The 27986-nt window shown below is 31.8% G+C and overlaps 1 protein-coding gene across 1 annotated transcript; it reads left to right on the top strand.

Moving 5' to 3' along the window:
* The first annotated feature begins 15 nt into the window (after positions 1-15).
* On the top strand, positions 16-24606 carry LOC111000722 (extracellular serine/threonine protein kinase four-jointed). Its single transcript, XM_022270277.2, has 2 exons — positions 16-110; positions 21833-24606. The coding sequence occupies exon 2, from the start codon at positions 21859-21861 to the stop codon at positions 23440-23442; it is 1584 nt and encodes a 527-aa protein (XP_022125969.2). The 5' UTR covers positions 16-110; positions 21833-21858; the 3' UTR covers positions 23443-24606.
* The last annotated feature ends 3380 nt before the right edge of the window (positions 24607-27986 follow it).

Genomic DNA, 27986 nt, shown 5'->3' with positions numbered 1-27986 from the left:
TCAGTCGAGATTTGAAGCTCGTAAAGGTTGGAGGTGCTGTGAATTTGTGTTGTGTTGAAACTGATGTGCTTTTGGTGTTGTTTGGGATTTTTTTCATAATCGATATTAAGGTTTGTTTCTTTATATTTAACACAAAACTTTATGAAATACATTCAAACATCGTACATTAAATATTTTACTATTACTACTTTCATTATTTTCGTTTTATAATATGAGATATATAAATTAATATTTTTATAAACCCTGTTAAGGTTTACCTCACCAATACTGAATTATTCGATTTATAAGTTATCTATAATGATTTGTTTAAGTTTTAAAACTGTTGATAACATTTTCAGTGCACTTTAAGTTGAGAATATTTTTAACATATGAAATGAAGTCGGTTAATCTTTCGAAATACTAAAATAGGTAATAAAACCTCTTTTATACATTCTTCTAATTTTATTGGCGCTAGCTTTGACATAGAGATCATAAAAACGTTACGGAAGGTGACCCTTCTCAGGCAATTTACTACATATATTTATGCATTCTAAGAGAAAGCTCAGGGCTAAGCTTGCAATATGTTTTGATATCCGGTTGAAAAATTGTTGAAATTACATTTAAGTGCGAGGGAATTTATGAGGAGGGAATTTTTCGCTATGCTATTTTTATCCATACTTCATTAAGATAATAATTGATGTTTATTTTTTACTTAACGCGGACAGTATTTGTATCAAAGATTTTATGTGATAATTTTTGTCCAAGTGCGGAAAGTGAAAAGGTTTCTTAGGAATGAAAAATAGGCCTTAGGAAAATTACATCGCTTTAGATTTTTCCTAAAGTAAGAAAACCTTGTCTTCTAGATGACTGTGAATATTACGACATTATAAATGTTTGTCACACAAATAGTTTTATTGTACTAATATAAGAACGACGAAGAAGTTTTTCTAACATATCAATCCTTGTCTTTACTTTAAAATAAACTAAGATAGAATATCATGAATTACAATGCGTGATACGTTTAAAATATAAGGAACTTCAGCATTTTATCTAAAAGCATATGTTTAAGATAACATTATCAGGACTTTATGTCCTTAACAAAACGCGTAGGTAGCTTTATTTTACTAAGTATACACTTGACAACGAAATATTATATATTATTAGTTTATGCCCTCGTAGAAATATAATAAATCCCACGTTTTTACTACATATTTGCATTGAACGCTGGACAATTTTGGTAGTAACACCTTATTTTGGGAAATGTTTATCACAGATTCGGTGGGTTTAGAATTTTGTATCATAATTCAATACAATGTAAATGAGCTATGATATTTAAAAATACTAAAGTTACTGGATTCAAAAATATTGAATTTTAGTTATATATGTAAAGAAGTAAAAAACATAAAAAAATAAAGATGCCTTCCATGATGTTAATGTACTTAAAGATTTTCAGATAATGTTCAATCTGTAATAATAGCATAGAGATACCTTTTTTCTGTAAAAAAATATTCATGATATCAATATATCAACATAATTAATAAATATATTATAAAAATATATTCAAAACTCTGCTACAACATAAAATAACCCCTCGAGAATATCATTAAATACACAAACAAACAAAGTTTATTCTTATTTTTCCATTAAAGGAATAACATACGTCATTTGAAAGCCTCATTAAAACTGAATATTGCAAAACAAATATTTTGTTTGTGGCGTGAGATGTCAAAATGTCATTGTAAATATTTTTTAATCTTCGGGAAGTGCATATATCGGCATTTTATCGCATGTATGAATAACATTGTTTTTCTTTTGTTATCACGCTTGGATGTTAAATAACTGTGAATGTACTTAGTAATATATTATTGCTTATTAACGCATAAAAATATACGTAAGAGTTCTTCATTTTGAAATTTTATTGTAATATTTTTTTAGTAACAGGATTACCTTTAAGTGTACATTGATAAAACGTGTATTTTCTCTCCTTAATGTTTTCAAATACATAATACGATTATATACATTTATCTACTTGAATCTCTATTCTTCTATTTAAAAAAAATTGTAGGTTTTTGATCGAAGTTTACAAGGTTTTAAAGCTAGTAAATCAAAGTCGAAGTCAAAAATATTTTATTAATTTACGTAACACAATGTACACTTATAAACTTCAAAAAGAAATATACATTAAATGCTTATAATTTTACATTTAATTTTACAGAAGAACTAGCAATAAACTTTCCGCCACTCTTTTTAATCGCCAAGTTTTTTCTTTCACACAACGTTTGTAAGGAGCTGCAACCATTATAATGTTACACATAACGTCTTAAGAAAAGCTTAAGAATGAAGCTTCAATATTGTGTGTGTGTTATCTATGCAAGTTTAGAGACCAAGTTATTGTGAACAGACTTACTTTTTTGATCCCTATTTAATTTTGTGTACAGAGTATAAATTATGATGTCCATAGTGATGTATGCGAAAACAGCTTAAAATAAATGTGTTTGCTTTAGTTAAATAATAATCCACGAACAACAAACATCGTAAAATGTTTACCTCAATAAAAAACAAAATTTTATTGAATTATTATTTTCCTACAGAATAAAAGAATAAAACTTGAAATAAATTATCAGGATTAAAAAGACTGCAACTGTTTTGACATTTATTGTGTCTAGACTTGGTATTTGAATAATTTTAACATAAATAATGGATTTTTTAACGACTTCAATCGGATTTGATACAAAATTATCTTTCATGGGAAATGCCTGAAAAAACGGAGACATTCTTGGTTAACATAGGCTTAACGTGTATTTTAATAATACTATTAAAGCAATATGTCGGTTCTCTGTGTCTGTCAATATGTTAAAAATTGAGCTCGATGTCAGAGGATTTAAGCTACGCTACGAAAATACAAGAAAATGACATCACAAATTTAACACACATCAATTATAAAACAATTAAAACAAACACAAATATAAAAATAAAAAATTAATGAAAACTAAAAGGATAAAAATAAAATTGCAACGCATTGAAAGAAAAGGAACGTTTTTCAATGTAATTTTACTTTACTTAGTGGTTTATATTTCTCAGAAGTGAATGAATGAATTTAAAAAAACTTCGTGATCTGAAATTGCTCTGGATTCCTATATTATACAATTGACAATAGGAGCGTGGTGAGTGACCCGGGCTTGAAATCGTCGGGTCACGAGTTAGAGTTCAACGATTTAACTGACACGGTTAATTACTTTGTGTCGTTAGAATTCCAAGATTTCCGAGCTTTTAGATATTCTGTGCAGCATCGAGAAATTATCCTTACTCATGAAAATGATTACTTGATTGTGAGGAAGTTGCATGGTTCGCGGTACGCCTTAAGTTTTCATGTAATTTTCACACGCATGTGTCTTTTTTCTAACATATTAAGTACTTTTTCTTCTTCTTGCGTGCTCTCCATTACTAGAGGTTGGCCGTCAGTTTCCTGAAACGCGTCTCGTCCTGCGCCAGATGTAGCAACTCTTCCGCATTTGCAATACCCGTCCACTCCCTGACGTTCCGAAGCCATGATTTCTTCCTTCGACCAACACGCCGTTTACCCTGGATTTTACCCATTATAATTAGTTGAAGGAGGTGGTAGTGGTCATGGCGCAACACGTGGCCTTAAGTACTTGATTGGACTCAATTTAACATGTGTCATGTTTGCATAAATAATATTTTGTTTGTAACTAAAGTACTTTTTTGTCCGTTAAAATGTGTTTACAGTAATTTGAATGGACATAGAGTTTTGTCAAAAGTTTGTTTTAACCGAAAGAGTTTACTAATGACGGCATGGGGCAAACTTATTACATTTTCAAGGTGGTTTTTGGCCCAGCACCACCACTTTGTGGAACCAGCTGCCCACTGAAGTATTTCCGGACCAATTCGACTTAGGGTCCTTCAAGAAAAGAGCGTACCAATTCTTAAAAGGCCGGTAACGCACTCGCGAGCCCTCTGGTAAATTTTCTGTTCCAAGCCCTTGTTCCTGTTCTTCCTTAGTGCTTGCTTGACAAAAAAAAACACATAAATAAAGAAATTACTCATGCATTGTAAATTTTATATAATAATGCAAATGTGCTAGGGAAACGGAAGCCATAAGACTTTTCCGTAACATAAGCTAAAGGGGCTTAATGTCTACAATCTAAGGAAACAAATATCTTTTGAATGATTTTTACAAGAATCAGACAACCTTCAAACTTTATCGCCCCAGTCATAAAATTCATAATACTATGTATAACAAATTATTACAGCTTTGACAAATTTAAAAACTGGTTCCACCACTTGTAATACATTGTTGCTATATATCTATATTGGGAATCAGTAAAGTCAAGCTACATTAGCAACGGGTACAATTTGGATGGGTATCGATGTTAAAATTTAAATTCTATAATACAACGATCATATGATAGGGTATATAAATATATAGGTATATATGTATGTTTTGTATAAGCTAATAAGAATAAATAAATATATATAGATCATACGTTGTCTACCGTAAATATTTTACGAACGTAATGAAAAATTCGTTTATCGACTACAGAATTAAATTAACCCTAGTTAATTATTTATATATTTATAATATAAAAGATATTACGAAATCACTCTTAAATATAAAGTCATAAACTCAATTATGATCTTAGAAGTGACGGGGCTCGCAAAATTTATGGCTCGTTATACAAGTTGTTTATGAGTTAGCCGTAAATTTTATTTTATTCTCACTGAAATTGTCTCACTGTCGTAAGACGTTTTAAATTAATGTGAAATTTGCTCATTTTTCACTAGCTTCCACCTGCAACCTCTTTACAAGTATGGATGGAATTCTTTAATTACTGCATAATTAAAACATCGCTAGATGTCTCCCTTGTTTTACAATAAGTTTTATTATCATTTCTTCATTTTCTTTATTTATTGCCAGTTCTTCTCTTCCGTTCTACGCCCTGGATTTGAGAACTCGCAGTAAATTTAAAATTAGAATCATTAAATGTATATTTCTTTGTTCATAAGTGTATATTATATTACCTATATGAATAAATGATTTTTGATTTGATTCTTTTAAAAAATATTTTTAGACAAGTAAATTATTGCTTGATGCAAAAGTTTTTAATTATCTCAACGAAAATTTGATGATGAACTGAGACTCATTATTCCATTTGGCTCGCTAAGTCCTATGACTATTAAACAGTTTTTTTTTTCAAGAATCAAGATAACAAAATCTTTAGTCTCGCATATTTTCGATCCATTGCTATTGTGTATTAGATAAGAAGGCAACATTTAAAACAAAAGGTTTAAACATTTTGTTGTTGTTTTAAACACTGTTAAAGTTTCTTTAACCTGTACCGTAGATTATTTGGTCTAAGTGTTATCAATAGCATAATTGCCTAGTTATAAAAATTAAATTAATCATCGCCCGAAACTCAAACGGAATTCTGCCAATCGATATTATAAAAAAGCAACCCAAAAGCTAATGATACCGGAATGTCCCATGTCAGAGTCAAGGTATTCATTCGAAGAAAACACAATTACGACTGCCCCATCAGAATTTGATGCTATTGTTTTAATTGATGGAGGTTTTTGTTGCGAAATTGTTTTTATAAAAAATACACGTATAATCACGCCTTACCTGGGATTTTAAGACTAGTTTTAATTGTTCTTTATTAATGTCCCCAGTCCCGAATGTTGAAATTACTAATTATCTTAGGATTCAATACAGCAATAATGGTGGACAATGTAACATTCAAATAATGATTATTATTTGATTGTTAAAGAACGCCTGTTCTTGTAAATCATTCCCAAAAGAAACCCCGAAAGAAAAACCCAGAAGTTTTATAAACTTCTAATAATGTTATGTCCTTCATTATTATACAGCAATAATGAAGGACAATAATAATAATAATTAATTGATTTTCAATGTTTTACTTAATAATGCCTTTTTTATAATAATTCTTAGTAACTTACCCAAATGTATAACCATATTACATTACATTAAACGATAGCTATGCATAAATATTTTACTCAAACATAAACAATTATTACTTTGACAACATCTTGGGCGACTGCTGTGCCCCCAAAGATTTATATCTCCATCAGTGAGGATATATATTTTATGAATACGTCACTATTGTAACACAATTTTTCATGCTAAGGTGACCCTATGAGCAACATTCCTTGTTTCCCAACTAGAATTTCCAACTCCGTCAAGTCGGGTAAAATTATTTTGGGATTAAAATGTTAGCTATACAGGTAAACACATCCTTTGGTTTTTGATATCTATTTCTGTGGTGTATTTATTTGGAAGGCTAAACGAATGTACAATTTTCATTCTCTTATCAATCGTAAACAAGTTGATTTAAACACTGTTACTATTTGCCTAACAAGCAATACAAATAAAGCTATAAAGATCTCTTTAACTGTTTTAATTAATTTGCAACACCTCAGAGTCGATAAGCGTAGCGGAATCGATAAAATTATACGCACATAAAAACATATAAATGATGTCGCGTTTCGGAAACTCGTTTTTTACTATTTTAAATTAAATGTTACATTATACGATTCCATTAAGGACTTTTAAAAATAATTATTAATTTTCGATGATTTACACTTTTTTGAGAAGGGCTATGATAGGACATAGTCAAGTCGATTCGTGATGTAAAGCAATACTTGTTGTGACGATTTTCTTGATGGGTTTCTTGTAGGTGGTGTGTCAATGTTGGATGGAATCAAGTTTAGTGTGACAAAAGTGTGTGGACATAGAGAATAGTATAATATGCCACCACCTTGACAAATCAAAAGCAGAGTTTACCTTTATTTATTTTCCCAAAGTGGTAGGCAGAGAGTAGATATCTCCACTTGCTACTGCTCTGACATACCTCTGGCCACTTCGCTTTCATTAACCTTCTCTAGTACTACATGAATTTGGTCAGAGCATGTACAAGCCTCACCAGACCCGACTTCACTATCCACCCCTTATTACCCTTGTATACCCTTATACGTAACGCTTCAGTCAACCTTTCATGGCCCAACCACCTAAGCATTCCCTTCCGTATCATGACATCAATTTGATTATAGTATAATGATTACCAAGTGTGACAGCATACTTCTCCCACAAAAGCATCCCACTGAAATGGGTGATCAAGGGCAATAAATGTCCATAAAAGGCGTAGGCTCATTTTGCGCTCCTATAAAAAATCCACTAGATTATATAATTTGAATGTAATCGTTAACATTTGACTAACACTTTTAACTTAACTAACAAACTATTTATAAGTTATTGAAATCGGTCAAGCCCTATATGACTCAGATACTAATAAATTATAAAGTTAATCCTTTTTTTAAACCAATAGAGTCGTCTGCGCCGAGCATCGAAGCTGTGATACGATCGCCCGTCCGACGGTATTCCAAATATTCCAGCTGAGATAGTGGGTACGGTGTGCAGAACAATTTAAATTCAATTTTTAATTTTATCAAACTCTTCAAAGTTCTATTCACTCCACCAATACTTTTGTAAGAATTGTGACCAAGAGTATATGTGAAGTTTCCAGGATATCGTACATTTATAATACTCTATTAAAAGTACCAATCCCCGCCACTCCATTCAGAGACAAGGTCCTAGAAAGGCTTTTGCTTGATTGCTCCAGACAGTAGGACGTTGGCCTTGAGAACTATTGATATTCACTCTGTCACAATTCGTATCTCTCCTCTACACATGTAAAAAAAGGAACTTTGGTACAAAGTGTCGAAAGGCGAGTTTTTACCTATGTTAGTATGGACACGTATTATTATTAAAAAATTCACCGTTGCTATCCCTACAGTCGGTCATATCATTCATGTTTGTACCTGTATATTTTTTTGTTCCCGAGCTAATGTGTAAACTAGTTATGGGTCCCTGTTACCCTCGTTATTTGGGAGCTCCGCTAATTGTGGATTTTCGATGCAAATAATGGATACTATTAGAGCCTTTATGGCTTAGTGGTGAACGCAAAGAAACAATCCGATTTACGGTGAAAGAATTATTTATTTACATTTCATAACCTTATATACAAAAACATACAATAAAAAAGAAGGTTACATAAGTAATTAGGCAACGGGTGGACTTATCGCTAACAAGTGTTTACTTCCAGGCATTCCATATTTGGAACAATAAAAAAGTACCTACAGAGGGTAAAATGCATAAATAATTAACTAAAAACTCAAATTATCATATAACACTAGCTATAACTGAAATAAAGTAACACCTAATATGTCCCAACTTAAAAAAATCTGTCAGCTTAGTTAATGCTTAATAAATTGCCAAACTCAAAAGACCAAACAGAAAGATCACCTTAGAATAATTTACAACCAATGAATATGTATCGATATTCTGTCAGAGTTAAAGGTACACCACTGCCATAGGAAGCAAACTTTTTAAATTTGTTTTAATTTTAATTTTATTTTTATATATTTTAAATACTTATTACTATGTAAGTTATGGATATATATAATATTCTTAACATGAAGTTAGTCCATACAAAATGTTGTCATACCTTTGAAGTTAATTACCTAGAAATTTCCGACACCTTGGTGTACGTAACTCCATTGCAAATATGACTTAAAACCACGAGTAATATGACGCCAAAATGGAGGCACGCGTTGTTTGTTTTTACACGATTAGGTTTGCCTTAACTAGTTTCTGCGCTTCTACATTTACTAGAATATTGCTCACATTCTCACGAAAACTTGAACTTTTAGTCTAGAACAGTTTAGTCTACTTAAAATCTGCATGTTGTCATAGTACTCTCATGAAAAATAACATAATGTTTACTTACTTTACTAATAATTATTAAACATATATTATATACATTAATAACACTACTTATCTACTACGTCTCTATTATTATTTAATATATATATATATATTTCTTTTTGACGTTCATAAGTGTACATTGTGTTACCTATATGAAATAATAATTATTTTTTAATTAAAGGGAAGATGCTATGTTCTTGTGTTCTCATTTTTTCACTTACCACTGTTTAGCACTTAAAACTAACGCGCAAAAAAACTAATTTATTAACATGATATTTTAAGATTTTCCTTTTTTAGTTGATACACGTTAATATTAAGATTTTTGACCATAATATATAGCCACGGGAACATCACGTATTGTAACTGGCAAGACGTTGTAGCCAAGTTTCAAAGCATTATTGATTGTGAAAAAAGCTACGTCTTTACAGATAAAAATGTAGGTGTTTGTTATCTCTGAATATTGTTTTGCCAACCCTAACCATATTGTCTCGTAATTTGATATGAAAATAGTCGTTTGCAATTCGCAATGTTTATCTTTGTTCTTGATAGTTACAGCTTTATGTTAGGGATGTCTCAGTATCTTGAAATTTTATTTTTATTACCTGTTTAAATAAAATGTTATGGCATTATTTTTAGTGCCTTAAAGGTCTACAAGTAATGTATGGGCTATATTCGTATTAACATTAATTGACCAAGCCATTATGATGCTACGAAAAGAAGTTTCAATGTTTTGTTAAAAACTTCTACCGCGTCCATTACCTATAGGTAACGACTATAATCAGAGGTATAAAGTTCGATTTTTGGTAAAAGTGTGGGCTTGTTTTTGTTGGCTATGAAATACTCACGGGTCTTACGAAACATCGAACTAAAAATACACAAAATTTATGAACAAGGTTTTTTCTTCTTGTCTCTAATAGTTTTAATGGAATAATTTTCCCTCAAAAGCCGGCAATGCACCTACTATAATGTTTGTACATGGGCTGCGATGACTGCCCTTTTTGGGCGTCCCATAAGCTTTTGATTGAATCTCTTATCCAATGAAGAAACTCAGTAACTGTTATTAAAAGCGTTAAATTAATCCGAGCTTGGACAACTGAACGCTATAGTTTATGTCAAATAACATGTAATTTATGTAAAATATCACATATTTTAGTGAAAAAGGTGCTATAAAATGCATTTTTGAGCACTTAAGGATATAGCTTAGTGCAAAGTGGCCCATAAAAATGCATGAGGTCAATGATTTTTGTCCCACTCAAAATATTCATATCAATGAAATATTTTTGCAAGTACGCAGGATCGAAGCCTTGTTTGCATCACGTTTATAGTAATTATGAACGAACGAGTATTAGTTTAGACATAGCATATTGTCATGTTTTTGTATATTTTCTGTTGTCTATGGAAGGCTGGTGACCTGTTACTATAGGACAGTCCTGTTATTGTCACGAGCTTCTTACAATGATAATTAATACCAGCAGCATGTTCACAAATAAAAATGTGCTCATGCTGTGTGCATGCTCGTTTAGAATTATTTTCTAGGTTCTAGTGTTCGTTTCACAGGGCACTTACGTTTGAGAACTAGCGAACTGTGAAATCGACTCCCGGTCGGGTCTTCCCTAAGAGATACGACCTCCAACTATTCAAAATTCGAGTGTGCTCTTTGCTCAAAGGCCAGCAGCGCACCCACTAAAAATGGATGCTATGGGCTGTGATGGCTTCCCCCTAGTAGGTTCGTTTGCCCCCATTATATGTTTAAAAAAGGTCGCTACAAAGCCAGCCTTTGTGTATAAGGATCAAACTCTATTTCCTGAAATTATTCGTTCAAGTCAAACGCAAAACATAAGCATAAAAAAATACTTCTTTTAAAAACGGATTTATATTCATATAAATAAAAATAAATCGCTAATCTCGAAGACTAAACGAATTCCAGTAAATTTTTATATATTCTTTGAACTCTGAGGATGGTTTATATGGAGATTGAAAATTAAAACATCTACTTTTATTAAGTACCTAGGTCATTATATCAGAAACGCGAACAGTCCTTATAGCAAAATGTTCCTATGTTGGTATGTAATATAAATATATTGTAAAAAGGGTAGGCTTATCAGATTAGCAGCATATTATCATATTGGCAGCTAATAAAGAAAAAACATGCCAGAGGTGCAAAGGCTCACGGTCGCATAATACTTTGCTCTTTGTTCAAATTCATATTAAAGAATAATAATAAAATTGGTGGCGCTACAACTTTTTTGAGTCTGGACCTCAGATTCCTGTATCTGTTTCATGATCATATGTAAATTTAATACTAGATGATCAGCAACCTATGACTGGCACACGCTGTCGAATTTTCATATATTATTTTTATATGTGGATATACTTGTCTGAACATTTGTCTCCTGAAGCTAAAGAGTTACACCGTGCGGCACGTAAATTTTCTACTGACAAGAACTACAGGTTTGTTTGGGTGCGATATGGCCAAATTTATGTTCGTAAGGATGAATCAAGCCCGGCCATTCTAATTAAAAGTCATGATTCCTTCACTAAATTGTCTTAATTGTTATTACTACTACTAATTTGTTTGTTTATCATTGCTTAGTAAGTTACTTGATCAATTTTTGTTTTTATATACTGAATCACACGTTATTTCCACAATGATTAATATATTTTATCAAAATGTAAACAGAATTCGTAGCAAGTTAACTCAATTTTCTTTAAATCTGTTAAATTCTAACTTCGATATTATATGCTTGACGGAAACGAACTTAAATATGAGTGTTTTCGATGGCGAAGTTGTTGACGCCCGTTACAATCTCTTCAGACGAGATCGTGCGGATTCCTCCTGTGCTAAAACCGAGGGAGGTGGAGTTTTACTCGCCGTCCATAAAAAATACCAGGTCATCCGTCAAGCATCGTGGGATAGTGATATGGAGGATGTCTGGGTTACTCTTATTCCTGAAGCACGTGACACTTCTCGCATAAATTTATGTGTTTGCTATTTGCCTCCTGATATTAGAATTAACAAGCTTGAACTCTTTTATAGCCATTGCCAAAATTTACTTCTTAATCGTTTCCCTTTGGATAATTTCTTATTAATTGGTGATTTTAACACACCTGATTACTCTGATTCGATTAATCCCTCTCTGTCAATTTCCCCTAACCCGAGTAAGAAGCTCCTTCTACTAAATGAATTAATGTCACTGTGTAATCTAAAACAGCATAACTTTATCACAAATGCAAACGCTCGCTTGTTGGATTTGGTGCTTTCTAATATAGATTGTATAAGTGTCAATGAAACACTTGCATTAAGTTTGTTAGATAAAAATCATCCCGCAATTTTGATTACTCTTTCTCCGATTCAGATTTCTAAAGGGCTTCAACGCGCTAACATTAAACGGCTTAATTTTGCTAAATGTAATTTTGAAAACATTAAATCTGAACTCCAGTCTGTGAACTGGTCCGAAATCTTATCGTCCCCTTGTATTGATGAGTGCACCGAAGCTTTTTATGAGCTTTTATTTGAAATAATATCAAGAAATACACCAAGTTGTTGTAGCAAATTCTCATCTTATCCAGTCTGGTACAGCAAATCCTTAATTAATTGTAATAAAGAAAAAAACTTATATCATAAACGGTTTAAGAGGTTTGGGAATCCCCGCGATTACGACGTTTTCTCTTTGCTGAGGGAGAGATGCAAATTTCTTACCAAGATTTGTTACGACAAGTATATCGCATCCATCGAGGACTCGTTGGCCAAGGACATAAAATCATTTTGGAGATTTGTGAATAATCGTAAAGGCCATATTTCAGTGCCTCACACCATGACACTTGAAAATACTTCTGAGACAGACGGTCAGGGGATATGTGACCTTTTTTCGCGATACTTTGGTTCAGTTTTTGACGATAAAACTAATAAAACTATATACACTGACCAATCTGGTGCTGTAAATAACACGTATTTTAATATATTATCTGGCTTTTCTATTACGGTAACAGATATCAAACGTAAAATAGATAGTTTGGATATTAACAAAGGGGCGGGTCCTGACCTTCTGCCTCCTATTTTCATAAAAAGTTGCGGAAAGGAGTTGTCCATTCCATTATGTGTTCTCTTTAATAAATCGTTAACTAGTGGTGTGTTTCCTAAGCGCTGGAAAACTGCCCACATAATACCTATTTATAAAAGTGGTGATAAGTCCAATTGTAAAAACTATAGACCGATAAGTATTTTATCTTGCGCTGCTAAATTATTTGAGTCAGTGATGTATACTCATCTGTTCAGTCATTTTAAGCCTGTTCTTTCAGACAAGCAACATGGTTTTGTTAGAAACAGGTCTACGGTCACTAACCTTCTGGAATACAAAAACTATCTCTGTCAAGTGTTTGCCACAGGTGGCCAAGTTGACTCTGTTTACACTGACTTCTCTAAGGCTTTTGACAAAGTAAATCACCATCTGCTCTGTCATAAGTTAGCGTCACATGGTATCCACGGCAGTTTATATAGATGGATCTGCTCATACCTAGACTCTAGAACTCAGTTGGTTGCGTTAAAGGGCTTCATCTCTGCACCTATCGCAGTTACATCGGGAGTACCTCAGGGATCCCACTTAGGGCCATTATTCTTCGTAGTTTTTATTAATGACCTTATTCAACAACTGTCCTGCAATTGTCTCTTATATGCAGATGACTTAAAAATATTTACTTCTATTACTAATTTAGATGACTGCTTAACATTACAGCGTGATATCAATACCGTATCACTATGGTGCAAGACGAACTACATGTATTTAAATATAGACAAGTGTTTTGTCATATCGTTTACTAATAAACGAAACAAAATCGTATGGAACTACGTCATAGATGGTCAATTAGTTAACAGATCAGATGTTGCAAAAGACCTAGGTATCCTGTTCGATGACAAGCTTTCATTCCGTTCCCACTATAGTCACATCACGTCTAAAGCAAACCATCTACTGGGTTTTATTCTTAGATCCACAAAAGGTTTTAAAAATCCTCGTAGCACCTTGTACTTATACTTCAGCCTCGTAAGAAGTATATTAGAATACGGTAGTCCAATATGGTCGCCGAATTATAAGGTGCACATTGACGATATTGAACGAATTCAGAGGAAATTTCTCAGAATTTTATGTTATCGTATAAAACCTGGCCGGTCTAACTTAAATTATTGCGATAGACTCCTGAAATTTAAAGTTCAACCATTAGAATCCAGACGCATAGTCTTCGACTTAGTTTACCTTTACAAAATCACCCACTCCATTATAGACTCTCCCGAACTACTAGCTCACATTAGCCTTAACATTAGATTTAGTGCCCGTAGAGCTAACGAAGTCAATTTATTTTCCCTTCAAACTTATAAGAATAACATCTCTTTTTACAACCCTTTGACCAGGATGGCTCGTCAATATAACGAGATGGCAAAGAGCAACCACTTACTTGTGGACATATTCTGTTGCAACATCAATAAATTCATTAGTGTCGTTAAAGACATCCTCCATCGTAGGTTAAGTGCTGACCCTTGTGGTCCTGGTTAACGTTACGTTAAATTGGTGTCGAGGAACTTATTATTATTATTATTATTGTTTTTTTTTTACTATGTTACCTTTGTTAGTTATGAGCCTTTTATTGATGTAACATTAATTTTGCAGTGTGCACATGGTTTTACATTAGAATCCTGTTCATAACTATTAGTTTTAAGTTTATTTTTGTAAAGATTATAATGTGTTTTGTGCACCAAATAAATAAATAAAAAAAAAAAAAAAATATGTAGGTTTAATCACGATGTTTTCCTACAAAGTTCGTGCGAATGTTAAATGCGCACATACAAAGAAAGTCCATTAGTGCAGAGCCGGGGATTGAACCTTGAGGCAAGACAGTCACACTTTTACTAAACCGAAAAGCTGACTTAGAAAATATGCCAATCGCACACGCCTATCAGAATTCTAAGAATTCATTGAATCTACATACCCCCTTATAACAATTCCACCTCAAACTGAGACTTTAATAATTTTAAATCATTTTTATGGGTGTAGAGTGACAAACACACAGAATTGTTTCTCTAATGGGAGCTTACGGCGTAATTAAATTTGCATGGGTTTTTGAAATGGCTTTTACACGGGGTGATTGTTTCCATATGTATTTTTTATAGAACAGGGAACAAACAAACACTGTGGACAGACTTGGACACTTAATGCGGGCCTTTTACAAAATGGTACGAAACTTTAACTTTCCCATTAAACATCTAAGAAAAAAGAGTAATAGTTTACTGGATACGCAGCGATGGCCACGAGGTCTTCATCAAGGTTACCGTCCACTGAATCCTTGGTGCACAAAAGCCTAAAACCTTATAAACAAACATTCTAGAAAGAAATCTGAAGTCTTGAAGCCAGTAAGATATATAACGCTCTCTAGAGCGTAATGTTTTTTCTCACACTTTATATCATTATTACATAAATTTTAATCCAAATAATATCAGATATCGTACATATAAAAAACTTAAAACGGATATAATTCACGTGTTTAAAATAACAATCAAAATGTTAACGTTTATAAGTTTTGAGTAGTTATAACAGAGATTTTTACACGATTCACATACAATTTGATTCAATTTTTAAAATGAATTTAGAGTATTATAAAGAGTTTATGGAAGTTTTTATACGTTTCATATTTAATAAATAGCTTCATTTGGCATATTCTTATTTTTTTTCTTTAAAAAAAAAAGTTAAAAATCACATAATTATTTACATGTTTGTATGTATTTAAATATTCATTCATCAATATCATACAATATTTCCTTGCGAATTTTCATATTAGCCCACACCTAAAAATGCCATAACTCGTGTAGTGTGCGCATGCGCATTCCATACTGTTTACGAGTTAAACTTGAATGCTCTGTCGCAGCGAAATGATTAATGCGGCACACACCGTAACGTCTAGTTGTGGGTAATTGGTAATCTAACTTTATTGCTTTATACTGTAACATAGCCAAACGATTATTAAAATTCTCTTTTGTTATAATATATATTTGTATGTATAAATATTAAGTGCGTTAGGACTCTTAGTTTAATTCATTACTTTAATGCTTGTACTTGAGAGCCTTTGGGAATTGTGTCATGGGCGCTATCATCTAGATAATATATTTAGGAATTGTGTCTAAATGTCTATACACAATAGACAATTCCCATTTAATAATTCCCCATTCCCAAAATTGATTGAACTTTTTAACGTAACACTCTTATTAATAATAAAAATTAAACATATTTTATTTGCTCTGAGTAAAGTTTATATACATATATCATTGCAAATGTATTAGCACAAAATAATAACATCTATAAATTAAACTGAATCGCAAAATATGTTGTTAAGCGCAAAAGTCGAGGTCGGCTCAATCAATTCAAGTATTTTTTTTATTGCTTGAATTCTGAGAAAGGTTGTTATGGTGAAAAAAATATGAAAAAGTTGAAAGCGAACAGTATGGCGTAGCAACTAGCATGGCATAATGTTCCACTTGTAGGTATGTAGCTAAACATGTATTGTAAAACGTTAATATTATCAAGGTGAAGCTAGAAGAAAGAAAGGACGCCCTCCAGAAACAAGGGAATATATGAAGATAAGATTAAATAGCGTAGCTACTTAGTGCAGTATACTCGAAATAAAGGCTATTTTAATTTATTGACGACAAACTCGGTTTTATCTCACGTTTACCCAGACTATTCAATTATATTTTAATTTTTTTATTATATAATTGAATTTATTATATATTATATAGAATGTAGCAAAAGGGCTAAAATAATACACGTTAGTAAACTTCGGGACAATTCTCTGGCGCCAATATTCAGGGCCTAGTTTGCGTAGGAGGCACAAAGCCTAGACGTGGGCATAGACAAAATTATTGTCTATATCGAGACGTAGATCATTGTTACTGTGATTTTAGATTATCAGGAAATCAAAATATATCGTTGATTTATTTCACTCCGGTAGTGAAAATCTATGTGTTATATAAATTTAGCATTCTCAACTGAATGCAAGTTTGTTTTGTCAGGATATATATAATATATATATGAAGGAAATCAAAGTCAGGAATCCGACTTGACTTAGACCTAAATAGTCGACGGCGTGTGTCAGGCACAGAAGGCTGATCCTCTTCTTGCATATTTAATTGACAAATACAGAACCACAAATATAAAACAGATACAGAAACACGTATACTGTAAGATGTGTTTTGGTGTATTCGTCACACCAAGTGTGTGTTGATAAAGAATAGCTGATTTGTATTATTATAAATAATCTGTAATCTGACTTAAGATAAAGCCCACAGGATGGGGGAGGTTGACACATGATCCGCCCAAGTAAGTGTATTACATAAGAAATATTTTTGAAGTGAAACTTCTTTAGACGCATGAGGGTATTTTTTTTTACGGATGAAACGTCACTAAGATATGCAGCGTTTTTGTGGAAGAAAAGGAGCGAATAACGACGGATTGCAAGAGAGTGAGAAAGGAAAACGAGAAAAATACACGCCATCGGTTGATGTATCATTTTGTAGTTACTTTTAGATATTAGAACTTTAGATGGCAATTCTGTTGCCTTCGTCTTCGTAAATTTGTTTTAACTTTCATTTAATATTTAATTTTATTATTATTGCTATATATAGATTAAGAAAATACAGTATTTGTGTAAATGATTCATCCATTTTTAACACCTAAAGGTATTTTTTTACAAACTTAATATAACGTTTATTTTAAAATGTTTTCATTCTTGCTGAAATACAATAAAAGTATGGCGTGAATTTGTTGTTTGAGATTTAATCGTTGAAGTAACAAAGCGCTTCAAATAAGTGAGAGATCAGGCGTTGTTTGACCGATTTTGAGACGACAACGGTACATGTTAAGCTTTGGATACAATAAGACATAAAAATTCTCTCATATTTTAAAGCCGAAATAATCGGCCGAAAATATAGTTATTTAGTGTTTTTTTTTAATACTATGTAGGCCGCTGTTAGAAGTGTATTCAATCTAAGATGGCTGCTTTCCGATACCCCAATGGACCACAAATGAGCCTCCAGTTTTTGTGTTTTATCTATTGATACTACGCAAATTCATGTTTTATTATTGAAGATACATTTTGCCTAGCCATGGAGCAGTGTTGGTCTACTGGTTTTATTGTGTGACTCTATTCCCTGAGGTTGAAGGTCCCGGATATGCATTAATGGACTATCCGTCTGTGTGCGCATTTTACATTAGCTCGAACGTTAAATGAAAACATCGTGAGGATTGCCCCGATGAGATCCAACAAGTTGACTTGCCTCTTTCATTGACTAATGATCATGAATCAGATCTGATCCCAGATCTAAAAAGGTTGAAGCGCCACTGGTATATATATATATATATATATAAATACTATTTTCACCAATCTATAAAATCAAAGTTTATTTAGAAAATCGAATATTTTATGTATCTGTATGCTATACATAAAATATTCGGTTTATAAGGGAGGTGGTTTTAGCCAGTTAGGCGGAGTCATTTTTATTAAATAAAATACGAAAACCCATTGTGCACACGTCTTTACCCAACTCTATATTTGCACTAACCCTTTTTCTGCGGAATCCACTTATCTCTAAGGAATTCCCTTCCCTCGTTTAATTCATTAAAATACCATACTTGGACCCCCGAGATGGTAATGACTAAGTTTTTTGACGTTTCATAGAATATTTATTTATGGTCAAACAGCCTGTGGCTTAGTGGTTAAATTGCTAACGTATCTAGGACATTTCTAAGCTAAACTTAAAATAGCTTTTGGTAAGGAATTTTTAGTTGAAATAGTGGAAATATTCCTAAATTCAGAGTTAATAATAAGAAGATAACAACTGATAAACGACTCTTAGTTTGGGACTACCCAAGTTTCTTTTAGTTCAAATTCATGATTTGAACTGAGAGAACTTCTCATTTTTTGTGTCAGTTAACTTGTCTGTTAGTTTAATTTGACTCTTGACTATGAAAAAGTCTTAAGCATATCACTCAGGAAGCTTGTTAGTTTAAAAGGGGGTCGAGTATAGCAAGTTTTGTTAAGAGCTCACTCAGTTTGAGTATGCTATAGAGCGAGTAGACTGCTCATACAAAACTGACATACAAACATTCTGGGTGAATGTACAAAAGTAATTAGACAAAAAGCTGTTTTTGAACAGGTTGAATGGAGGTTACCGCCTCACTCATTCTGCCAGAAGGCTCGGAAGTGCGATGCCGGCCTTCTATGAATTAGCACGCTCTTCTCTTAGACCCTCAGTCGTATTATTTAAAGTTTTGGATTGTTAACCAATTACTATCAAACGGATCTCACCGTTCTGCCTGTCATTTATATTATGACATGTAATGAAAATCTATGGACTAGGACAGGCTCTCTTTCTCTATAAGGCAAGAGTGTAGAAGAGAATAATAATTACGTTACACTTACTTTATTTTTGCGTTTTGAAAGGTGTTGTATGAAAAGCCGAGGTGTTTCTTAATTTGTGACATTTGCATAATTTAAAGCGCTTTACATTGTGTTACTAAATATAGATCTATGGTATTTTTCATGCAATGAACAGTAATAAAATATTGATATATTTTACAACTACCTAATTACCGTAATTTGAATTACGTTACTTCTTCTTTTTGAAGGTCTTTAGCTGTGTGGTTCGTACCATAGTGAGCGCGCTCTATTAAACGAATGATAATTGTCATGTCATCTTCCATAATCACTAGAAAGCTATACTTGTCAAAACATTAAAATGTCAGCTTATACACAACTGTTATAACAGGAACTATATACAGAACTTTTAAAAAGCGAAATAGTTTTGTATAAGGCTTTTAAAATTAAAAAAAAATATTAGTAAGGTATTCACTAATTATGTGTGTTTGTTTGTATTGTCGAAGTCACCAAGTTTTACAAATAAAATTATGAAAACAGGCAACACCCCCAATTATTAAGTTAGTTCTATAATAATTTAATTAACAATATCGTTGCCATGGTAACCGGTTATTACAAAGATGACTATAGAGCTGTTACAACATTTAAATGAGCGATAATTTTAATTTATTACACAATTAAGGTTTTTTATTTTATCTCATTTATGGCTCTATTAATTTTTATTGTTGCCTTTTCAAGAATTGTGAGTTTAAATAATTTTGCTTAAATAATTATTGTTGGTTTTCAACGTACTTATCGGATATCTTAATTGATATTGTATAAGTAATCACGACAGGTCTTTTTTAACCTTGATTTTTTAAGCTGTCGGTGACAAATTTTGACGTGACTATGTCTAATAAATCGATGAACGCCAGCTTGCACGGACTAAAAAGCACGACACATTATCCAGTTACGCTCATTGTTCGCTTGCGCAGTATCTATCTTTGTTCCACTCGATGACTTAACTCTGACAAAACATGGCAAATGGAAACCAAGTCTGACCAAGAAATGATACTAAAATTACTCAAATCAATCTTCAACCAACGACGGGATTTTTGCTTCTGTGATGGAAGAAATCATATCGTGGAAAAAGTCCAATGCTTACATGAAACTGAATGATTGTGCGGCTAGTTAAAAACGATTAACAACTCTATATAATTACAAAAAAAACACCTAACAAGCCTTTTTGTGTTCATCGAAGCGAGGGCAGTTTTTTTATTTCTCGTAAGAACCGCTTGTAAGAATTTTGTTAAACACATTCTGTGTCATGGCTCGTTATTTTTTTTTATTGTTTTTGTACGCGTTTTTGTGTTTTTGAACGGTAGACGATATGTTTCTTGATTTGTGACATTTGATTGACTTTTGTCTATGATATTTTAAAGCTACCTCGTACATTTTATATAAACATATCTCTTTGGTATTTATTGGAATTTCTTAAGATTAAATATTATTATTTTAATAAACAATAACAAAACACCAATTTTCATATATAAATAAATCGAGTCAAATTAAATCAGAAATTATGATTTTAAATTACGTCCAATAAAAACTAATTTTACAGCACAAAACTAGCAAAAAACTATATACGAAATGTGGATCGTCAGTTCGATCAACAGCAAAATAACATTTAGGCATAGAATTTGATTTACAAAACATTATATTATTATGTAAAAAAAGCCAATAAAGATGGACAACTAAAAAAGTCGAAAAATATTTCGTTAACTTTCATAGTAACGGTTAAAGTTATAGGTAAGACATGTAATAAGATACCGAAGCCGACAGTATATCATATTATATTTATATAATGTTACTTGATTTATGTTATAGCTACCTACCTAAACATTGAGATTTAAACACAAGGAATAAATTAAAACTAAATTCACCGTTTATAATTTACGAGTTATGAGTTTTTATGAAGAAATCAGAAGTATAGTCTATAACAGACCTGTTTCGTAAACTCTTTTTATTATTTCTATGTACTTCTCTATGAGTAAAGACAAATAGAGAAACCAAAAAGTTGGTATTACAATTGATTTATGACATTTTTTTGACATTTTTATTTGTTTTATTTAAATTTAATTTACAGAAAAAATTATTTTACGGTTTTGTCTACCACCACGGGGCCCGCATATTAGAAATGACCTATATTTGGTATCAAAATAAAAATTTATTAAAAAACTCGACTGAAAAAATAGAAACATTTTATTTGGAAAATAATTAGGTGCCACTCCTTTGTTGTCCCGAGCTTTCGAGAAGACTTTAAAATCCGGCATTGTGGTAGACAGATAATCGAATGATGATCTTCCTCCTAATATACACATACTTTCAACTAACACAAAGATACTTAAATGAACATATATCCCACGTAATAGAAAACAAACCGGAAACCTAATAAAAACATTATCAGTAATATTTATCTTGTATCGTAGTAATTAAGAGATTAACAAACAGAGTTGTGTCAATCAAGACACGGATTACTGGCCACTTCATTTGAGATGCTTATGACTCAATTTGACTAAAAAATCTATTATAATTTTGCGTTTGATCTATAAACACGAACAACGAAACAAAATTATTAATTTCTTGTATTTGTTTCAGGTCATAATGGTGTAAGAAAAACAAACATGGCTGACACCGAGAGCATTATAAAGACAAAAGAAACGCACTCAGAAGATTTGAATGAAAATTTCAATATACCCATCACAATGTTTAGCAAAAAACCTAGTTATGTAATATATAACAATTTTTACAAAGAAGACTTAAAAAGAATAACTCTGAAGAGAGAATATAGTTTTTACAACTATTGTTTCATAAGTGTATGTATTAGTTTTGTATTAGGTTTTATAATTGGAGTTGTATTAATGGGCGCTCAAACAAGTATCGCTGTAAAGAATCCTAGAAAACTTAACTCCACTTTGAGAACGTTGAACTCATTAAAAGTTCCCAAAGACACGAGAGAACTAGAAATTTTAGATAAAAGAGGGTTTTCTGCCGTTTCATTCACGGGTGACAACCACAAATACAAAGATATTTACCCTAAAAGTCTCACTGATGATATGAAAGAGATTTTGAAAGATAATAAAATGAATCGTGAACACAAAAAACTTAATTTCAATAAAACGTTACATGTTCCTAATGAAAACACCGTACTCTACGGAAACATCTACTGGGGGACGGAAGTAGAAAACTCAATGCCCCAAGGATATGGAGAGAACACGGCGGAAATATGGGAACAGTACGTAAACCAAAGCGAAGTCGTCAAAATGGAAGCCGGATGCGGAAGGATGCAAAATCGTCTCGTTACTTTCAAAGATGGAATCCAAGCTTGTGTGCGGTATAGACAAAATACAGATCAAATTCAAGGAGAGATTTTTAGTTTCTATGTCGCTCGTTTACTTAATCTTACTAATTTAGCACCAACAGTTGTTAAAATAGTCGATGTTAAAGATAAGCTGTGGTCTAATGTAGCTAATGATATAGCGACAGCTCAGTGGAATTCTAATAGAGCAGTTATTTTAACTCAGTATATACCGTCTCTTGAATCGGCTACTATACCTGATATTTTTAAACCCTCAAATCGACATCTAAACAAAAAAGACATTCAGGAAATAACGATGAAAGAAAAAGATATGGGTAAACAAATTTTAATAAACAAACTAAAATTAAAGACTGTAAAACCTATAATTGATGACTCAGATTTCGATCACGTTGATATGAAACTGAATAAGAAAACGAAGGAATTATTTGTAGAACTTGCTCAATGGTCAGATTTGATTATTTTCGACTATCTAACTGCCAATTTAGATAGAATTGTTAATAATCTGTTTAACTACCAGTGGAACGTGAATATAATGGACGGACCCGCCCATAATTTAGCCAGAAAGATGGACAGTGGACTACTAATGTTCCTCGATAATGAATCTGGCTTGTTACACGGTTATAGACTATTAAAAAAATATAATGTGTATCATAGTTTAATGCTAGATAATTTGTGTGTGTTTAGAAAGAGAACAGTTGACTCTTTAAAGGAACTAAGTGAAATATCTATAGGTAGTAAATTAAGTGAAATATTTCATAGTAAAAATAATGCTGTAATTAGAGATATATTACCTCCGCTACCGGAGAAGAATGCAAAAATACTTCAAGAGCGAATCAGTAAAGTTTTAAGTCAAATTGAAATATGCGAGAGACAGTTTGGAACCAGATAATCTCAATTCATTAATTAATAGTCAGATTAAAATATACGCCGAAGTCATGCTAAGAAGTGCAATTTAGCAGTTACAATTAAAATTCATACTTGAAATAATGGCATCATACTTTCTGATTAGAATGATCATCAGTATAATCGACTATTAGCATGACTTCGTCTAAGTAAAACCCTGGGATTAAGATTATAAACCAAAGAACGATACAATGGTGTATGTTTCGTTTGATTTTGATTGTTCAAACAAAAAAACCCGAGTTTTTTATTGAATTACAAATGCTGTTGACCAATTAAAATCAAACAATGTGTTTTTAATTCTTGTCCCACAGAACCTTTAATAATCCTTTCAACTTTTGTTTGATGAAAATTATTTAAACGAAATTCATAGTTACTTAAAATGTTTAAAGGTTTTTAACAAAGCAAGACATACTGTAGAAAATAAATCACATCCTATGACTTTCCATTAAATGTATTGTATCAGCTGGATCTCCTTTTGTTTAAACAACCTTTGCATAAATGAATTGTAACTGACTATATCGAATTTAAAATTTGTATAAAATTAATGTATATGTGAGAAAAGTGATAGCGTTTTTGATACCAAATATAATTATTTATTGTAAAATATATGTGCCAGTAATATGTGATGATATTTAATTAAATTTGTAAATACTTTAGCCGTCAAGTGGAATACAATGAACTCATATTAGCAAGTCGCAAGATTCAATATTTATTTTATATTTCGCCTTGTGTGTCCTTTTACTAAGCAGCAATAAGGGAATTATTGCTGCTTAGTAAAAGGCTTTAATAAACTAATAATATACTTGTAAGAGACATGCTTTGACTAGAATAACACGTTACCCGGGTTTAAACATTTTTGCGAATAAAATTGTGCAACTGCCCGATTAATTTAAATTTGTATTAAAATGTGTTGTGTGAGCAATGAACTACACTGAAAAAAAGATTGTAAGTTCCTGAAAGCTAAATTAATTTAAATAAAGATGACACAAAGGCCATACAGTACTTAACAATTGGTTTTAGAAAAAGACATTGTTCAATGCATTGTACATAACTTATGTAATTTGTCACGGATTCCACATGAAGCGAGCTTTAAGTTATGTAAATATATGTAAAATATATTATGTAATTATAATAAAATGAATGTTTAAATCTTTGTTGTTTATTTAAGATGCCTTCATACATAATTGATGTTTAAGGGGACAATACAAATTTGAAGTAACGCCTAATGCACCGTCAGGTAGCGCTGCCTGTGACAATACTTATCGCATGTATTATGAGGCATCTTTACCTAGATACCCTAACCTAGATGATATGAAAAGCTAAATAGTTCAATTAGAAAGCGTAACGGAGCTTATAATTGCATTTATTAGGGTTATATCTTGGCTCTTAAATATATGATTTTAGTTGTTTTTACTTTAAAAAACATGTTTGTTATAACTTAAAAAAATTGTAAGGCTAGATCAAAAGTCCACCCAGAATAAATTAAAATAACTACCATAGATTGGTATGATCCAGCATTAAACAGAACGAATCGATGTGGCATTGTGACAAAATAATATATTATTCATTTAATCTCAGTTCTAAATAAAGAGCAATGCAATCATTACACCATAGCCTAATTGCCTAAATGGATAATAATAATCCAAAAACAAAAGACTATGATTTTACTTGTGGAAGTGTGTACTAATATACAAATAAAGACTAATAAATGATAGTTTAAGTTTACTGGACATCGCCTGACAGTTGTAAAATAAACTGTAGCTCATTTTAATGTATTCCATTTCCACCCACGCCCACCTGGCAGCCCTTAAACATACACAATTTTTTCTATTGAAATACTATTGTTATACGTTTAAAATGAGTATCTGTTAGAAGTTAAGTTTCTTATTGAGAAGTGAATACAAAATCATTTAGTTATATCATATCTGTACCAACTTTAACGAATCTTATATACACGTGTCACAGGTTATATATTAACCCACAAGGGACATGTTTCATGGTAGTCAGATTAGCAGCCGGAGGAAAAAAGATGAAAAAATAAAGTTTCATCATCAGACGTGGAGACAGAATACGCAATTCCACCCGTCACCTCGTCCATCGTTCCACAACTGAGTATTTTTGTATGGAACTTTTTCATCACCACTATATTATGATATGTACAAGCTGCCCATTGAAGTATTTCCGAACCAATTCAACTTAGAGTTCTTCTAAGAAAGAGCTTACCAATTCTTAAAAGACCTGCAACGCACTTGCAAATCATCTGGCATGAGAGTGTTCATGAGCACTTTACATCAGGTGAGTTTCCTGCATTTGCCTGCAGATCTATCTATGATTCATGTGAAAGGTAGGTAACTTTTTGAGGTTTACGGGTCACAGTTCACCGTGCGAAGCTGGGGCAACACTAGAGTTATATAAATTGATGATTACAGAAAAAATATGAATACAAAATCTAAATTTCTTCTACTAACAAGTTTGTCAGCCCTTGAAATTGTGTTTCTAAACACTGCGACCAAAATAAAAAGAAGTGCTTTGATTAGCGTAAGATGGTAGGCATATCTAATCCTACGTTCGTAACACTATATGTATTACAAATTTAGTTATTGATTTAGACAACCGATGAGGTAAAAGAGCTCTACCACAGCGTCAGATGGGCTTGATATATATATATATATATCCACATTGGTAACATTAGTTATATCTCAGAAGTTAACAAAATAAATATTACAGCTGAAATTAGTAAGTTAGGAGAATAACACGAAATGGGGATTATAATAATAAATTCAGAATTATAATTAAATTAGGAGTGATTAAATCCAATCATACATATACTTTTATTTACTCAGGCTTACGGCTTATAAGTTTTAAATGTAGGTACTTTTTGGGGACCACTCAGAAACGGTGAAAAATGTTAATGAAATACTAACTCAATCGTATCAGTCATAGATTACATAAAATGAATTTTATAGAAATCTATAATAAATCATAAAAACTCTATATACTTATCCAACGATGTTAATCAATCTGCATGATTGCAATCTGATTTCAGCTTTAACATAAAAACGATCTGAATTCGTATTCATATATTTTAAAGAAAATATTTTTACCCATTTGAGACCAGACAAATTGCAGGCAGATGGTCGTATTTGTTTTAATAAACGAAATATAATATTTCAAAATTGAACTACCAAGTCCTTATGTCTAACTTATAACTTAAAGCTAATATAAATAATATGAAATTTAAACCGCCGTATTCAGACAAAACCCACTCAAAACTGAACAAAAATATACTCTTATGCAAAGCAATAAAGTTTTAAATTATCTAAAACAGCAGCCCCTTTAAATTTTTAAATGTTGTTAATGAAATTGGTCTTTAGTATTGAACGCATTAGGACCATATTTCTTTCAAAACGTCTAAAAAGAGGGTTCTTTTGACAAGGTTGTCATGCGGATAACACATCTATGATTTGAAAAATACGACTGACATTCGTCTGCGTGTTTGTCTATTGTACTGCACAATTACCCTTGTCTCTCGCGACCCTAATTAATTAATAATCATTTATTTTTACGCGGGAAAAATTTTGAAATCAGATATCGTTGTGGAATTTGAAAAAAATCGCGTCGTTCCCATGTACAGCATCATATTCTGAATGTCATCCGAACTAATAAAATTTATGCCAAAGTGATTTTTTGCGCTTGGCTGGCGCAAAATATTTTATAAATTTATTTGCCTTAATGATGTATTATGACGATTCTTAGAGAAAGAAACGCAACGTAATACAATTGTGTACAAAAATATTTTTTAATCTTAGCATTAAGTACTTTTATTTTGAAAAATAATTTTAAGATTTTAATAAATGTCAGAAAGCTCATAATACACTTATATACAGGAAATATTTTATTTTTATTTTTCGGAAATTTTAACGTGTATAAGTATATACTTTTTATATTGTCTGCTTATATTCCATGAAACATTTATTTATCATTGAGAATGTTCCATAACCTAAACTGGCGTACTACCATTTGAGGTTTTATATTTTTCTATTCTACCAATTATAATCCAACGCAACGTTAATACGCAACAAAACAAAACAAAAAACATATTTATAAGCATTTTTTATTTTAACCCAAAGTCAAAGCCAGCTAGTGAACAGGAATTTCTCAACAAAAATACGTATGTATATTGGCATCCAATAAATAGCCATTTTGAATATAATTGTGTCCGCTTGAATAACATGACAGCATAGCGTGACTCGAGACGTCTTGATACTTTTATTTTTTAATCATTTTTTTGATCGGTGCGATATTTGGAGCTTCCTTTTATTATTTCTTGACAGGTCGACGTATTATATGTTCTAAAGAACAATGTCAGTTTTTACCTTGAAGTGTTGTCAATCTCAGATGAGTGTATTATAACTATAATTTTGTTTACTTAAGAGTTTCTTATTTGCCACTTTAATGGTTCCTGGGTCAACGGTATGCTATATTTAGAGAATATTATTTTTACTCTAGATTAACCACTAATGTTGTAAT

Source organism: Pieris rapae, chromosome 15 (assembly GCF_905147795.1).
Source record: "Pieris rapae chromosome 15, ilPieRapa1.1, whole genome shotgun sequence".
NCBI classification, from domain to species: Eukaryota; Metazoa; Arthropoda; class Insecta; order Lepidoptera; family Pieridae; genus Pieris; species Pieris rapae.
Note: the sequence above shows the minus strand (reverse complement) of the source record. Positions and strands in the feature narration are given on the sequence as shown.